General features: G+C 44.7%; 1 protein-coding gene across 2 annotated transcripts in view; it reads left to right on the forward strand.

Moving 5' to 3' along the window:
- TDRD7 (tudor domain containing 7) overlaps window positions 1-18,238 on the forward strand; it is a 165,111-nt gene that overhangs the window by 84,816 nt on the left and 62,057 nt on the right. For both annotated transcript variants that reach the window (XM_040361045.1, XM_040361050.1), the window contains exons 6-7: window positions 534-742; window positions 16,900-17,456. In XM_040361045.1, the coding sequence (XP_040216979.1) occupies window positions 534-742; window positions 16,900-17,456 (766 nt within the window). The remainder of the gene's footprint in view (window positions 1-533; window positions 743-16,899; window positions 17,457-18,238) is intronic.

Below are 18,238 nucleotides of genomic sequence, written 5' to 3' on the forward strand. Positions count from 1 at the left end.
CTTTGGATGAAGGATAACGGGGGCACAGCAGAATTCACTGTAGGGCATGGGAGTTTTAGAAGTACCCGCACATTTAAATAAAGTAACAAATCGTAGCTGAACTCTAGCTCACACTTTATAATCAGTTACAGTTCATTTCATTTGGAATAAAGGTTTTGCAGCTGCTCTGCCCCTCTCCTCTATCATCTGAGGATGCCGGCGGACTTGGAGTCTGCGGTACCTGCCGCTGGGCTTCTGCTCTGTGTAATCGCAATGGGAGTGAGCCTCGGGTGGCAGGCACGCATGCACACACTCCCTACCCGGAAGAGGCGAAAAGCACACACACACATATATATGTGTGTGTGTGTGTGTGTGTGTGTGTGTGTGTGTACTGCCCTGTAGCAGTAAAACTGCTATTGGGCAGACCTAAACTGGTTAGATTGTTCAGATTTAGTAGGAGTGGGCTAGAAATAGTTGAAATACCATGTAGGGATGAATATGGTTTTACATTTTGACTCTAGATGCCTTAAATACATCTGTATGCTTTGTTTTAGCTAATGAGATGCAGTCTGGCAAACCTGCGCTGCTTGGTAATTTCCATCCTAATCTCCCAGTGATTCAGAGCAACCTGCGTGATTTGTTCAGCAAGCACAGTGATGGAGTTTTACTGTCCAGGTTGCCTCAGATGTATAAGGAGACCTTCAAACATGATTTAAATGATGAAGCGCTGAAACAGATTGTTAATTGGACGCACATTTGCAAGGTATGGATCAGAAGTTTTTTTTTTTGTTTTTTGTTTTTTTTCTGCTTTGTTGTATTTCGCTTTCATAGCAGCAACTGTTGTTTTTTTTTTTACTTTTTTTGTTTTTTTTCCCACGTTTTCAATAGTTTGTCATTTATATACAGTTTAAAAAGGCATGTTTTGGAGGGTAGAAATTAGGGCTGTGCGTTAAACGCGATATTAACGGCGTTAACGCAAACCCATGTTAACGCCGTCAATATTTTTGTCGCGCGATTAACGCAGGAGCCCTCGGGTGGACATGCAGAGTGTGCAGCGGCGCGGCGCGGCTTACCTTTTCGCTGGATTCACAGACAAGTTACTCACCTTGTCCCTGGATCCAGCGATGCCACCCCGCTGTGTGATCGTGCGGGTCCTCCTTGCTTGGCGGGTCCTCCTTGCTTGGCGGGTCCTCCTTGCTTGGCGGGTCCTCCTTGCTTGGCGGGTCCTCCTCGCTTGGCGGGTCCTCCTCGCTTGGCGGGTCCTCCTCGCTCGGCGGGTCCTCCTCGCTCGATTCACAGTGCCTGTGTGACGCCGAGCTCCGTTCCCTGCGACGTTACGACGCACGGGAGCGGAGAACGGCGCCAAATTTAAAAAAGTTAACAAACACAATACACACAGTATACTGTAATCTTATAGATTACAGTACTGTATGTAAAAAATACACACCCCCCTTGTCCCTAGTGGTCTGCCCAGTGCCCTACATGTTCTTTTATAAAATAAAAACTATTCTTTCTGCCTGAAAAACTGTAGATTGTCCAAAAGTGTCCCTTTATGTCAAAAATGGTTTTAGATCAGCTAGAAAACGGCGATAATAAATTATAATCACTTGCAGAATTGTGCGATATTTGTGGGGAAATTCGTCATAAATTAGAGCGATTAATCGTGAGTTAACTATGACATTAATGCGATTAATCGCGATTAAAAATTTTAATCGTTTGACAGCACTAGTAGAAATGTCACACTGCTACTTTGTACTTGCAGCTCTACTGGCCTTTCTGTTGGCTAAATATGTACCAGTTTTCATGTTTTATAATTAAAGCATTTTTAAGGCTACATTCACACCAGAGATTTAGGCTGGTGCAAATCGTAATGGCAAGAATCTTCTGTTTCCTGCTGCAGCTCTGAGTGGCTTAGTGGGGCCGCCGTCCCTGTTCACTAAAAAAAAAAAAAGGTCACCAGCAGCCACTGTACAGCTAGCAATTCCCTGCGGTGATCACTACTGGACACACAAAAAATGCATTCATCAGCGATCACTGCAGGTAATCACTGGCTGTGCAGAGAGCTGCGAATAGTTGCCAGTGACCTGTTCTAGTGAACGGGGTCGGCGGCCACACCTAGTTTCTTAGAGCCGCAGCAAGTATCAGAAGATTCTTGCCACTATGAATCGCCGCTGGGAATGTAGCCTGAGGCCAGAAACAAATATATTGCAGCTTACCAGTAGGGAAGAGCCCAGTGTTGAAGACGAATGTAAGTTCGACTCAAACATTGGGTGTTCGCCAAATAGCGAACAATTTAGGGTATTCGTGGCAAATTCGAAAGCCGCGAAACATCTTTGAAAAATCTATAGGAGAAATCAAAAGTGCTGAATGCGTTATTGTCATAAAAAGTGTTTGGGGACCTGGGTCCTGCCACAGGGGACATGTATCAATGCAAAAGAGTTTTAAAAACACGCGTTTTTTCGGGAGCAGTGATTTTAATAAGTGAAATATTCCTTTTAACTTTCGTACCTGGTGGGTGTCTATAGTATGCCTGTAAAGTGCCACATTTTTCCCGTCTTTAGAATAGTCCCTGCACAAAATTTAAATTTCTAAAAGGAAAAAAAGTAGGTTCCCCCCAGTCCATTACCAGGCCCTTTGGGTCTGTTATGAATATTGAGGGAAACCCTGAACCAAAATGTTAAAAAGATATTGCCCTTCAGGTCTGGTATAGATATTAAGGCGGACCCTGCGCCAATTTTTAAATGGCATAGGGGGTCCCCCCTCAAAATCCATACCAGACCCTTATCCGAGCACGCAACCTGGCAGTTTGTGGGGGGGGGGGGGGCTTGAGAGCACCCGTCCCCCCGAACTGTACCTGCCCACATGCCTTCAACATGGGGCTGATGTAGAATGCATTAAGGTGAAACACCTTGAGAGTTTGCAACCCCATTAAGATCTAGGGCAATAGAAGGGTTACCACGGTGCCTAGGGAGTGTAATGTAGCTGCACTATGTACTGTTTTACTAAGGGATGGAAACAAAAATCAGTACATCCCTGCTGTCAGTGCAGAGATCTGTTTACAATGCAAATCTCTCTCCTGTCGCTCGCTCTGACAATTTTTTCCCACTGTACATGCCAATCACTAGGCTAAAACCTGGCGATTGGCATGTACAGTGGGGAAAATAATTATTTGATCTCCTGCAGATTTTGTAAATTTGCCCCTTTTACAAAGAAATGAAGGGTCTATAATTGTGTGAATGAATAACTCCTGCGCTGTCTGAGAATAAAACTAAAACCTAGGGGACGCTGCTGCAAACACCTGAAAATCTGATCCTAAACAGAAAAAAGGGGGTAAGGGAATAAATGGTGGTATTTGCGCTGCAAAGAAAATGGGAGAGAGTGATGGAAAGTAAACAATATTGTAGGTGTATAAAAAAAGTAGTGTCCTTCTATAACAATAAATTCATCGTGATGAATACTACGTGAAAGGAATGTGACCGGTTTTATGATCCAGTAGAAAAGTCTGTGTCACAATACATATAGGTGATAAATCCAGTAAACTCAGTGTCAAGTAAACAATAAATGTATACAAACTACATTAGTATAAACCTTCATACATAACGTAATGAATGGAGCATAATTAAACGTGATAGACACATAACCACATAAAAATAAAAATTTCAATAAAATTAAACCGTGATCTAGTAGAAAAGTCTGTTGCACAATACAAAGTGGTGGAAAGTAAGTCCAGCAAAAATCTGTGTCAGGTTTGTAATATCAATCCCATCACCAGAGAAAGGGTAAGTGCTTAAAAACCTAGGATCTTCGGTGATGACACCTGTGTGTCTGCAAGCCGCTCACCTTACTGCCGTAAGGTATACGGCATAAATGGTCTCGGATGCAATGATGTCTTCCTGTCTATGGTGGTCTTGTTTTTTTTTCAACTCTCAATGATGAGTGTGAACATAGGAAAACACAGGAAGGCTCATGGCACAATTCCGTATGATAGACAAGAGAGGAATGGATGGCAGCTGACCCAACAGAGATGCACTCACTTTTAGAGTATATAACAGGGACAACAATCCACGAACGGCGAGTTCCTATCTAAGCCTCTGCATAAAATTCTTACACTGCCTTGAAATCCAAACTCCCTCCAGCCCAGGCTTGATATATTTATGAGGTAAATTAAGAAAGAAGTGCCCATAGCGTAATCCTGTAGTAAAAACTGTTCATTAAACCAACAATCTAAAACAAACTCACATTTGTAATGGAAAAAAGTGCAGCAAACCACGAGCACCGAACTTGGTAAAACTCCTGAGTCTACAGGATTTATCACATATTTTTATTGTGACAGACTTTTCTACTGGATCACCTTACAGGTCAAGTTTTTTTCACATAGTATTTATCGCATTGTATTTATTGTTGGATTTTTATTGGACTCCCTTTCCACCACTTTGTACTGTGCAACAAACTTTTCTACTGGATCACTGTTTCATTAAATTTTTTTTTTTTATGTGGTCATGTTTCTTTCACGTTTAATTATGCTCTATCCATTACGTTACATTGATGAAAATAAGTTTTTGAACACCCTGCTATTTTGCAAGTTCTCCCACTTGGAAATCATGGACGGGTCTGAAATTGTTATCATAGGTGTATGTCCACTGTGAGAGACATAATCAAAAAAAAAATCCAGAAATCACAATGTATGATTTTTTTTAACTATTTATTTGTATGATACAGCTGCAAATAAGTATTTGAACACCTGAGAAAATCAATGTTAATATTTGGTACAGTAGCCTTTGTTTGCAATTACAGAGGTCAAACGTTTCTTGTAGTTTTTCACCAGGTTTGCACACACTGGAGGAGGGATTTTGGCCCACTCCTCCACACAGATCTTCTCTACATCAGTCAGGTTTCTGGGCTCTCGCTGAGAAACACGGAGTTTGAGCTCCCTCCAAAGATTCTCTATTGGGTTTAGGTCTGGAGACTGGCTAGGCCACGCCAGAACCTTGATATGCTTCTTACAGAGCCACTCCTTGGTTGTCCTGGCTGTGTGCTTCGGGTCATTGTCATGTTGGAAGACCCAGCCTCGACCCATCTTCAAAGCTCTAACTGAGGGAAGGAGGTTGTTGCCCAAAATCTCGCAATACATGGCCCCGGTCATCCTCTCCTTAATACAGTGCAGTCGCCCTGTCCCATGTGCAGAAAAACACCCCCAAAGCATGATGCTACCACCCCCATGCTTCACAGTAGGGATGGTGTTCTTGGGATGGTACTCATCATTCTTCTTCCTCCAAACACGGTTAGTGGAATTATGACCAAAAAGTTCTATTTTGGTCTCATCTGACCACATGACTTTCTCCCATGACTCCTCTGGATCATCCAAATGGTCATTGGCAAACTTAAGACGGGCCTTGACATGTGCTGGTTTAAAGCGGAAGTAAACCCATCGATTTTAAGTTTCAAAAAGCAGTTACATTTCCGGCATGCCAGGATTGCTAATTGTCCCATTGGTTGTGCTCTCAACCAAACAGTCAAACTATCCAATGGCTGGTGTCATAACTGATCACATGTGCAGCACCATGGCAGTTTAAGATTAAATATAGGCCAAGATGGCAGCTTACTTGGCTGAAAATGATAGGTGGGTTTACTTACACTTTAAGCAGGGGAACCTTCCGTGCCATGCATGATTTCAAACCATGACGTCTTAGTGTATTACCAACAGTAACCTTGGAAACGGTGGTCCCAGCTCTTTTCAGGTCATTGACCAGCTCCTCCCGTGTAGTCCTGGGCTGATTTCTCACCTTTCTTAGGATCATTGAGACCCCACGAGGTGAGATTTTGCATGGAGCCCCAGTCCGAGGGAGATTGACAGTCATGTTTAGCTTCTTCCATTTTCTAATGATTGCTCCAACAGTGGACCTTTTTTCACCAAGCTGCTTGGCAATTTCCCCGTAGCCCTTTCCAGCCTTGTGGAGGTGTACAATTTTGTCTCTAGTGTCTTTGGACAGCTCTTTGGTCTTGGCCATGTTAGTAGTTGGATTCTTACTGATTGTATGGGGTGGACAGGTGTCTTTATGCAGCTAATGACCTCAAACAGGTGCATCTAATTTAGGATAATAAATGGAGTGGAGGTGGACATTTTAAAGGCAGACTAACAGGTCTTTGAGGGTCAGAATTCTAGCTGATAGACAGGTGTTCAAATACTTATTTGCAGCTGTATCCTACAAATAAATAGTTAAAAAATCATAAATTGTGATTTCTGGAATTTTTTTTTTGATTATGTCTCTGTGGACATGCACCTACGATGACAATTTCAGACCCCTCCATGATTTCCAAGTGGGAGAACTTGCAAAATAGCAGGGTGTTCAAATACTTATTTTCCTCACTGTATGTATGAAGGTTCATACTAATGTAGTTTGTATAGATTGATTGTTTACTTGACACTGAGTTTACTGGATTTATCACCTATCTATTTGTATTGTGACGCATACTTTTCTACTGGATCATCTAACCGGTCACGTTTCTTTCACGCAGTAATCATCACGTTGTATTTATTGTTATAGAAGGACACTACTTTTTATACACCTACAATGTTTGCTTTCCATCACTCTCCCTCTTTTCTTCACAGCGCAATGGTCTATAATTGTTGTAGGTGTATTTTAAGTTATTGCGACAGAATATAAACCAAAAAATTCAGAAAAAAAACAGATGATATAAATTTGAGTTGCAGTTCAGTGAGTAAAATAAGTATTTGATCCCCTACCAACCAACAATGAATCTGGCTCCCACAGACTGACTACAGTTTGTGCTCATGTGGTACACAGATTAGTCCTCTCGATTTTAGGCCCCTTTAACACATGGTAGACAAAACAGATGAAGTATTCATCTGTTTTTCCATCTGTGCTCATCAGTTGTTTTTATTTATATTTTTTTTCAGTTTTTCAGCAGTTTTTTTTTTTTTTTTTTACATCCACTACCAATGGAAAAAAACGGATAGAAAAACTGACAATTTGTCAGTTTTACATATGTTTTTCCATAGGAATGCATTGATGTCCTTTTTTTTTTTCATCCGTCAACAGGTGGATGAAAAACGGACGAAGAGTTGTCGTTGGGTGTGCCTAACGACAGCTCGTAATGTGCATAAAAGACGCCTATCCACAGAATCTTTCTTCCATTAAAACCATTACATCATGGGCAAGACCAAAGGACGTCGGAGACAAGATTGTAGACCTGCACAAGACTGGAATGGGCTACAAGACCATCGGCAACAAGCTTGGTGAGCAGGAGACGGGCAAGATTTTGCCTCGTGAATTAAGGATGATCATGAGGAATCGTTCCAGAACTACACTGAAGGAGCTTGTGAATGATCCCAAGGCAGTTGGGACCACATTCACCAAACAAACCATTGGTAACGCAATACCCGGCCATGGTTTGAGAAACTGCAGCACCCACAAAGTCCCCCTACTCAAAAAGGCACATGTACGGGGCCCATCTGAAGTTTGCCAATGAACATCTAAATGATTCCGAGAAGAATTGGGAAATAGAGCTGTGGGAAGAGACCAAAATTTTAGCTTTTTGACATTAACTCGACTCACCGTGTTTGCAGGTGGATAAATACTGACTATGACCGCAAGAGCACCATCCCTACAGTCAAGGACGGGGCAGGAAACATTATGCTTTGAGGCTGTTTCTCTGCTAAAGCTACATTGAGGGGCCAATGGATGGGGCCATGCATTGTAAAATCTTGGATGAGAAACTTCTTCCCCCAGAACACTGAAGATGAGTTGTGGATGGGTATTCCAAAATGACAATGACCCAAAACATACCACCAAGGCAACAAGGGAGTGGCTCAAGAAGCAGCACATGAACCACTTACGGACCACCCGACGCAGTTTTACGTCAGCTATTTGAAGAGGAATCCCGTTATGGTAGCAGCTAGCTACCATATCCCCGGTATCCTCTTCAGCGGGTGGTCCATTACAAGAGAAGTGGTCTCTGCGGCGGAGACGCCACGGCATCACTTTTGTCGGTGACGCGAGGGGGCTCCCTTCGGTGCCCTCCGCCGCTTACCAGAGCCGTCGGCGGAGGCTATCCGGTCCTCTGTGCTCTGTTGCTGTGTATGAAGGACGAGTAAGGGGAAGATGGCCCCCACCCGTCTCCATATCGCTGCAGGGCGGAAGCAATGTCAAAATGTCACTTCCGCCCATAGGTCTTAAAGGAACTTTTTTGTTTTGTTTTTACGGTGTCAAAATAAATTCAATTTAAATAAAAAAAAAAACACACACACCCGTTCACCGAGCTTGCGCGCAGAAGCGAATGCTAACTGATTACAGCTAACACACTTACCCATAGTGTGGGTGCCTCCATATAGAGAGCACATTGCTGCCTATGGTCCGTGATCATTGTGTCAATTGATCCATAATAGACCCGCCACACAGGTGGTTCTCTTTCTTTTTGGCGCTACATTTATTTTTCACTTCTCATACATGAGCAGCGCCCGCATATGCAAACGGTGTTCAAACCACACATGTGAGAGCAATAATTCTAGTCCTAGACCTCCTCTAACTCAAAACATAGAACCTGTAGAATTTTTTAAACGTCGCCTATGGATATTTTTAAGGGTAAAAGTTTGTCACCATTCCACGAGAGGGCGCAACTTTAAAGCGTAACATGTTGGGAATCAATTTACTCGGTGTAACATTATCTTTCACAATATATAAAAAAAGGGCTAACTTTACTATTTCCTTATTTTTTTTTTATTTAAAAAGTGTGTCATTGCAATACTTTGTCACACCGTACTGCGCAAATACGGTGTGACAAAGTATTGCAATGACCGCCATTTTATTCTCTAGGGTGTTCCCCACCACGTACTAGGTCATACTTTATTTTACTCCCTGAACTGAAACTCAATTTTTAACATTTGTATCATTTTGTGTGTTTTTACATTTTTCTGGATTTTTGGTTGATATTTTGTCTCTCTCATTTAAAATCCACCTATGCTAAAAATTATAGACCCTTAATTTCTTTGTCAGTGGGCAAACTTAATCTGCAGGGCATCAAATTTCCCCACTGTAAGAGTCACTGATGCCACACCCGGGCGGGTGCGCACCCCTTACCCAGTAATGCCTGATGCCAACAGTGAATGGACTGACAGAAGCCCTGGCACCTGGGATTTGTTGAGCCCTAGTTTACAGACGATGGCTTGAAATGAAGATGGCATTATTAGTGCTTTCAGTTTAGCACTGCATTTCTCCAAGGAGTTAGGTATTTTCTGTACTTGCTGAAAATTATTCTTAACCTGAGAAATAAGGATCGATGCAACTGCCACATCTAAGAACTTGGTAAGCTTGCAATATATTATGTTTTTTGTTCTTGGGGTTTGACATCTTATTAAAGGCTTGCATTTAATCACCATCATGATTATCTTTATTTACTGTTGTCATAGCTGACACCACTGTTAACAAAAAGGTGGGAGAGGGTTCACGTGATATCCATACCACATACCTTCTTGGTGACTTCTATGTCTGTTGGCTGTACCTTTCTTATTTTTATTAGTCTTGAGTGCAGATCTCTTTCCCTTGCTAATGTAAATATGGGTGCCTTGCCACCATCTGAGGAACACCTTACCTTGGCTCCATTAAAGTGGTTATAAACCCTTACATATACCCAGTGAAGTGACTAGCCTCAGGTGATAGAGAGATTAAATCCTTCTACATAAGTTGTACCTGTTCATCTGCAGTTTTCTCTTCTCTTCTTTTGTTCAAAATGAAAAACATTTAAAGCGTGTCTGAGCGGTTAGAAAAAAAGGGGGCGGAGAGCTAAAATTACACTCTGAATAGCTTAGCTGATTGGAAGGGAGGGACACCCCTTTCACACAGAAATAGAGCTGAGGCTATCAATCAGCTGGAGCTTCCTCCCCTGTCACCTTTTCCGCTTTTAGTGTCAGGAAAATTGTGTCAGACGTGATGCCTACTGATGGCAGAGGAACAAAGCTGCAGACAGAAATAACAATTGCTGCTCTTTTAATTGAGATAATTGCACACTATAAAGGGATATGCTTTGTTCATATTCCATGTCTGCGGTTTACAACCACTTTTAAATTAGTTACTGAGCACCATAAAAGGGTGTGCTCTCTAAGGCAAATATAGTTTTCTAATGAGGAGTAAGTTGAAGAGAAAGGCATAGGAGATCCGGAGTAAAGCTGAATTAAACCAAAAATAAGTTTTTTTTTTTTTTTTTTCCCTGTCAATTTTAATTCCTGTGGCTGTAAATTGCTTACATTGTGGATGACTGTGGAAGTTCAGACAGTATGGCCAGCTATTTAATGGAAGTGCTTGGGGATATATTATTGGTCCCGTTGGAGGTTGTAAAAGAGGTGTGACCAAAGCTTTTTTTCTTCCGTTCATGGACGGTCACAGCAGCATCTTGACCTTGGGGTATTATCCTCCTTCTAGGAGATTGACTAGGCAGAAAAACAGCATGTTAAGTGTTAAAACGTATCACACAGTACAGTACCTCCCAGGGGCCGGTCCCCCTGGGTACATTCCCTTCTCTCTCTATCTGCAGCCCCAGTTTTTTTCTGCCTAGCACAGGAGAATGATATGGCTCCTATGGGCCCATGTGACCTGGGGATTTTTTTTTTGCAATTTTCTTGCTTTTTCTGCATTTTTGGATCCTAAAATCTACAATCAACTGCCGACTGGGTGACAGGCTGGATCCTTGTAGTCCCCCCAGTTCGGCCATCGAGTGCGTGCCGGCCTTTTAGCTACGCGCTATGCCGTCCACGACATGCCCCGTTGCTCCAGGGGTGGCTGGTGAGCTATACGCTCCAGGGCACACATATGACCGGGCTCTATGTCCGTGTCAGTGTGCCGGGCCGACAGCCATGCCCTAACCGCGCGGACGTTGGTTCTGTCTGGGATGCCTTTCAGCTGGTCGTCGCAGGACGGGTAAGTAGCAGCCCCCATCCTGAGGCTAAAAAAATTGGGTAGTGGCGCTGAAAAAAACAATAGAAAAAAAGTGGCTAAAAATCGTTGTACAAAGAAAGGAACCTCCTGAAGGTGGACAAATAAATATAAAACAATAATAAATGGATCAAACCTTGGAATTGGGCTGGAACGTATAATAAGAAAGATGCAGTCCTTTGCAAAAGCAGGTGGTGTCAGTCTGTAATCCGGGGCAGAGCCTTCACAAGTAGGGGAGATGAAAGCAAAACTCCAATATGCAAAAGAGAGAGAGAGAGAGCGCCTCCAGATTAGTAAACAGATAAACTTTATTCATCCACTTGCAGTAAAGTAGGAGAAAAACGTCATGTTTTTGGGAGTCCCGTAGGTGATGTCTTTCCGCGCTCGATGGTGGAGATGGCCTGTGTTTCTATCCGTTGTCCGGTCGAACGATCCTGCAGTGAAATCCAGCTGGTGTGCTGCAGCGTTGTGGATGGAATTAGGATAAAACGTAGGCCGCGGTGACGTCACTGGGATGCGGTGGCCTGTGGGTCTTGCCTTGCATCCCTAGGGTGGCAAAAGGGTGGACAAGCATGGCATTGGAGCCGGATGCTTCTCCGCCCTCCTTTTCCGCCCTAAGCGTATTTTTCATCTGCCGATGCTGCAGGTAAATGTTTCCAGGCCGCTAAGACGCCCGCTGAAGGGCAGAAGCGCCCCTGGTTCTGCAAGCCTGCGGAAAAGTCTGCACCCGCATGAAGGTCTGCCCCCCCGCCCGTCTCTCGGGTGGGGGGCCGTCTTCGCGGCTCAGTGGATGTTTCTTCTTTCCGACCGGTGGGTTTGCGAAGTAGTTTCCTTTGGGGTACAAGATAGTTTCTTTCCTGCCCACCGAACAGATTTTTTTTCCCTCCAGCTTCCTCTGGGTTGTCAGGAGGCCCTGTTTGGGGCTGTGAGGGATCTGCTGGTGAGGGGGGGGGTGATCGTGCCAGTTCCTTTACTGGAATGATTTCAGGGGTTTTACTCCAATTTCTTTGTGGTCCCCAAGAAGGAAGGGGTCCGTCCAATCCTGGATCTCAAGGCCCTCAACTGTTTTGTCAGAGTGCAAAAGTTCAGGATGGAGTCGGTTTGCTCTGTCGTCGCAGCGCTCCATCCGGGGGATTTCCTGGCGTCCTTGGATATCCAGGACACGTACTTGCATATGCGCAAAGCACCAGAGATTTCTACGCTTTGCGGTCGGGGAGCACCACTTTCAAGTTGTGGCCCTCCCTTTCGGCCTGTCGTCGGCGCCACAGGTTTTCACCAAGGTGCTCGCCCTGATTCTGGCCCTGCTGAGCCAGCAGGGAATCTATTGTAGGCTACCTGGACGACCTTCTTCTGAGAGCTTCTTCAAGCTCAGAGTTAGAGGTGGATGTGTCTATCACCTGCCAGACCCCTCCGGGAATTCGGTTGGCTGCTAAATGTTCAGGAATACCTGGGGTTGGTCCTGGATTCCTCAGAGGCAAGAGTTTTTCTTCCCGAGCAAAATCTAAAGACACTGCGGGCTGCAGTACAGCGGTTGGCAACCTATAAGTGGTCGTCTCTTCGCTTTTGCATGCAAGTTCTGGGTCTCATGGTGGCCTCTTTTGAGGCGGTCCTGTATGCTCAATTTCACACTCGAGTGTTACAGAGGGAAATTCTGTCGCGTTGGGACAAGCACCCTTCGTCTCTGGATTACCAAATCCGAATGAGCCGCCTGGTCAGGTCCTCCCTAGTGTGGTGGCTGACGTCTCCGGTTCTTCGGGCCGGGAAGTCTTTCTTCCTGTGTAATTGGATGGTGGTCACGACGGACGCCAGTCTCTCTGGCTGGAGGAGAGTCTGTGGTGTTCAGTCGGCCCAGGGGCGCTGGAATTCCGACTCCCGATCAATGTCCTGGAACTCCGGGCTCAGGATTCAGTCGAACAACGCCACGGCTGTGGCTTATGGCAATCAGGGGGGCACACACAGCTCGGCTGCAGCGTCGGAATTCGCTCACATCCTCCGGTGGGCCGAACAGAACGTCCAGCTCTGTCGGCCGTGTACATTCCGGGTGTACAGAGCTGGCAGGCGGACTACCTAAGTCGCCAAGCGCTAGACCAAGGTGAATTGTCGCTACACCGACGTTTTTCAAAATATGTGTCTAAAATGGGGCACCCCAGACGTGGATCTCCTGGCGTCGCGACTCAATCGAAAGGTGTTGAGGTTCGTGAGCCAGGTCAAAAGACCCGTGGGCGGACGCGTTAGTGGCGCCGCGGGGTCACTATCGCCTAATCTATGCCTTTCCTCCTCTGAAGCTTCTTCCTCGTCTGCTCCGCAGAGTGGAAGCCGAGGGGATACCAACGATCCTAATTGCTCCGGATTGGTCTCGCCGTCCCTGGTACGCAGATCTGGTGCGTCTGGTGGCAGATGTTCCTTGGCGTCTGCCACTGTGCGAGGATCTTCTGTCGCAGGGTCCTATCTTTCATCCTGCTTTACAGTCGATGGCTTTGAGGGCATGGCTATTGAAAGCCAGGTGCTGAGGGACCTGAGGTCTGTCGGATTCGGTAAACTGTACCATGCTGCGGGCGTGGAAGTTTACTTCCCGGAAGATTTACCACTGTACGTGGAAGGCCTACATCTCTGTGTGAGGAGATGAATTGGCACCCCCGTGCATATGTGATGTCCTGGATTCTGCTGTTCTTACAGCGTGGAGTGGACCAGGCACTCGCCTTAAGTACGATTTTTAAGGGGCAGATTTCAGCCTTGGCTGTTTTCTTTCAGCGACCCTTGGCGGCGCACACTCTTTTGCATACGTTTGTGCAGGGGGTTCGGCATGTGGCCCCTCCGGTGCGTCCTCCACTGCCACCATGGGACTTGAATTTAGTCCTCTCGGTGCTTCAGAAGCCTCCGTTTGAGAACATTAGGGAGATTCCCTTATTGACGCTTTTCCCAGAAGGTGTTTTTTCTAGTGGTAATTACATCGATCAGGCGGGTTTCTGAATTGGTGGCCTTGTCTTGCAAGGCTCCCTATTTGGTCATCCACAGGGATAAGGTGGTGCTGCGTCCGCAGCCATCGTTCCTGCCTAAGGTTGTTTCGCCCTTTCACCTTAATGAGGACATTGTTCTTCCATCCTTGTGTCCTCGGCCGGCGAATCCAAAGGAGGCGGCGTTGCATTCCCTGGACGTAGTTCGAGCCCTGCGGGTGTACCTGTCTGCTACGTCTCTCAGTTTCGGAGGTCGGATTCACTGTTCGTGTCGGTGACTGGTCCTAAGAAGGGTTTGGCGGTCTCGTCGACCACCATTTCTAGGTGGATCAGGCAGGTCGTGCTTCAGGCCTATGCTCTAAAGGGGCAGGCGCCTCCCTTCCCGGTTACGGCGCATTCGACCAGGTCAATTGGTGCCTCTTGGGCTTTCCGCCATCAAGTGTCTGTTTCACAGGTGTGTAAGGCTGCGACCTGGTCGTCAGTCCACACCTTCTCAATGTTTTCCAGGGTTGGTGTGAGTGCATCTTCGGATGTTTCCTTCGGCCGCAAGGTTTTGCAGGCGGCTGTTTAAGGTTGTAGTTCCTCCATTGAGGAGCTCTGGTTTGTTTGGGGTGAAGTTGGTTTGCTGTGTTTTTACCACCCCTCGTACTTTTGACACTGCTTGGGGACATCCCTAAGGTCAAGATGCTGCTGTGTCCATCCATGAACGGAAGAGAAAATGGGATTTTTGTACTCGCTGTAAAATCCATTTCTCCGAGTTCATGGACGGACACAGCACCCACCCCTCCTTTGTTTGTACTGATTGTTGACAAACTGAGGCTGCATATGCAGAGAGAAGGGGATGTACCCCTTGGAGGTACTGTACTGTGTGATGTGTTTTAACACTTAACATGCTGTTGTTCTGCCTAGTCAATCTCCTAGGAGGATAATACCCTAAGGTCAAGATGCTGCTGTGTCCGTCCATGAACTTGGAGAAATTGATTTTACGGTGAGTACAAAAATCCTATTTTTTTGTGTCCATACTTCTCTTGTGGGTCACAGGAGTACACCAGTTTTGCTCTCCTGTTACCCAAATGCAGCTTATAGTGATCTTCTGTCAGCTGATGTGGCCCAGCTGCTCCAGGTTTCAGAAGGATCCGGAAAAGATATTTTGCCTGATAGCTGACTGCAGCTCTCGGAGTATGGCTGAGAGGCGAAGTCGGCTGTGACAGTTCCTCTCCAGCCTTGCATTCCAGTGAGTGCTGGAGGACAGAGCAGAGAGCGAACAGAGAACTCGGTCAGTCAACTCGGTCAGTCAACTCGGTCAGTCAACTCGGTCAGTCAACTCGGTCAGTCAACTCGGTCAGTCAACTCGGTCAGTCTTGGAGCTGACCTGGGACAATGCTGCACCATTAGGTTGAGCATCAATGTTCATTATTTCTTTTTATAAACCCAATACTTCTCCTTTAACATAATATATTGTTTCTCTGGTAAACTGTAGTGTTCTCACTGTACCAAAATCTGATCACACACTTTGGCAGGGTTCAAACTCGGTTTACAGTATTTTTGTACATTACTGTTATCTGTGTGCTTATGTCAAGCTTTAGTGCTAATGCACATAGGGCGTTAAAAAAACGAGCTACAAAGCCTCTACCAACGCTAGGAAAAAGCAGCTGTAAAAAGGTGCTTTTTGTATTGGTGTTAATGCACGTTTGGCCGCGCTAGCTTTTAGCGGCGTTTCTCTGCCTCTATTCAAAATCAATGGTTCCCTATGAGAGCCCATTGATTTAAAAAGACCAGACGTGGAAACATGATGATCCGACTTGCAGCGCGGCTTGTGTGCGGAGGATCTTGATGAAGAGGAACCCCTTTTTATGTGATTTGTATACACAAAAATGTGTAATACTAAAAGTAATTGTAGTTTTACATTATTGTAATGCTCAGTTAAAGTGGTTGTAACCCTAAAAAAAAAAAAACTTAAGGACCGGAAGGATTTGCCCCCTTAATGACAGGCCATTTTTTTTGCAATACGGCACTGTGTCGCTTTGACAACTGCGCGGTCGTGGCAAACAAAATTTTTTTTTTTTTTCACAAATGGCTTTCTTTTGGTGGTATTTAATCACCTCCTTTGTGTTTTTTTTTTTTTTGCGCTATAAACAAAAAAGAGCGTGAATTTTGAAATAAAAAAAAAACAACTTGTTTACTTTTTGCTAAAACAATAAATATCGCAAAAAAAAAAACATTTTTATTTCTTCATCCGTTTTAAGCCGATTTATGTTTTTAAAATAAGCGTATATTTGCTTTCCGCAAAAGTTCTAGCAACTACAAAATAGGGGATAGACGTATGGCATTTTTATTGATTTTTTTTTACTAGTAATGACGGTAGTCTGTGTTCCCTAGGGAGGCGTTTCTAACTGTGGGGGGTGGCGTGTACTGACTGGTGGAGGAGTGAGATTGGTGTTCATGATCACTAGGAACAGATCTCTCTCTACTAATGTCAGAATGGGGATCTGTTTGTTTACGTACACAGAACCTTGTTCTGGCTCTGTGGAGCGATCATGGGTATCTGGCAGACATTGCGGCCACATGCTCTACCGTCGCGGTGCGGGAGCTCCCTATCGCTCTTCAAGTGGCCGATGCACACCTACTCTGATTTGCGCAGCCATGCCAACCTGCCGCGGTTTAGTGACAGTGGCTGGTCAGGAAGTGGTTAAACAGCACAGTGCTTGTGCTGTCTAACCTGTCCCTCTCTGAGCTGTAAAAAACCTGTTGATCCTGCCTGTTCCTGTGTCCCCCTGTATGTGCTGACCAACGGTAATCATGGCTGCTGAGCCCTGATTACCATAGCCAGTTTACATCTGCTGCTCTCCTCTCTCTACCTTGGAGGCATATATTTCAAAACGTACACTGTGAGTTATCATCTGGATAAAGGAGAGGGGCTGGCAGTGAAAGGGTTTTCAAGGTTACAACCACTTTAAGTATGAATATCTTTGCTATGTATATAACCCACTGTCATAATAAAATTTTGCATATATTTTCAGGTGCTGAGACCTATAAACAACAACAAGAATGAGATTGTTCTTTTCTCCAGTTCAAAAATGCAACAGAACACTCAGAAGATTACCCAACAACACACTAATGTTCAGGTTAAACCAAATGTGTCTCCTGGTGTTTCAAAGCAGGCTTCACCAGAAAAACTCTGTGCTAACACAATACCAAGTGCTGAACTTAAGCAAAAAGTTTCTGAACTCTTGTCCAACTACACCAATGGTCTCTGGTTACATGCACTGCCCAAAGTTTTTGAGGACACATTCAAAATAACTCTTCCTTTGAATGCTTTTAAGGTGAAAGAACTGTCTGACATTTGCACTATCCAGGTCATTTCCGAAAATCCTTATAAGGCAATTCTTTATGCAAAGCCCACTGACAGTAACAATCTGAACAGTGAAAAACAGGAGGAAGATCTATCCTACAAGGTACATTCAGGAAAGGAGGACCCAGATTCTCACATAAATACTCCACCATTGACTATGCCATCAGAAGCTTCCCCCTCTGTTCTTGTGGTGGAATTAAATAACACAGAAGAAGTTGTCATCAGGTAATTATGTTCAGCTGTATGTTTCTAAAGAGTGACTAGCAATCCTGAGAGAAAAAAATATGAGGTGTTTATGTAATTGATGTAGAACGTTGACAGATGATCTAGGTTGTAAGCTTATATGGACAGTGTTTACTTGGTTTTAGTATATTGCTGTATGTATTGCTGTAAAAAAAAAAAATGTAAACCCTGTTCTTACAATACACAATCCTTACTCAAGGGTTATGCGTCACCTACAGGTGATTGAACACTAGCAAAAAGACAGGAAATCCTCTGATGACCCCTCCCATACAGGAAATACTTTGGTTTTTTTTTGCCAGTGTCTGAGGGTAATGGACACTACTGTGGAGCACTCTGCACAATGTTACTAGATTCTCAATGTTTCCAACAAGGATCAGAAGATGTGTCCTATTTGGATCCATATCTACATCTGTCATTGTTCAGAAGAATATCTAAACCTTGCATCTGTACTAGAGAACAAGATGCAGGGGTTGCCCGTAATAATGTCAGTTGGTGGTGAACCCTGTGTACATGAAATCCAGTACAGTGACCTCTGATAAGTTGTTTACAGCAGGGTGCTATACAGGTCCAGAGCAGTGGACCCCAGCAAGAGGGAATCAAGTCCCTGAAGGTCATATGAGACATTGCCCACTGTGGGTCATGCGGCAGAAATATCATGGAATGGTAAGTGCCCGCGAAGCCTTTTGTTGCCTATAGATGACTGTCACCCTTTTTAAGACAGGGCTAGATGGACACAGAGGCAGCAGCAGTAATAGCAGCACTGG

This window comes from Rana temporaria, chromosome 1, assembly GCF_905171775.1.
Source record: "Rana temporaria chromosome 1, aRanTem1.1, whole genome shotgun sequence".
Classification (NCBI taxonomy): Eukaryota; Metazoa; Chordata; class Amphibia; order Anura; family Ranidae; genus Rana; species Rana temporaria.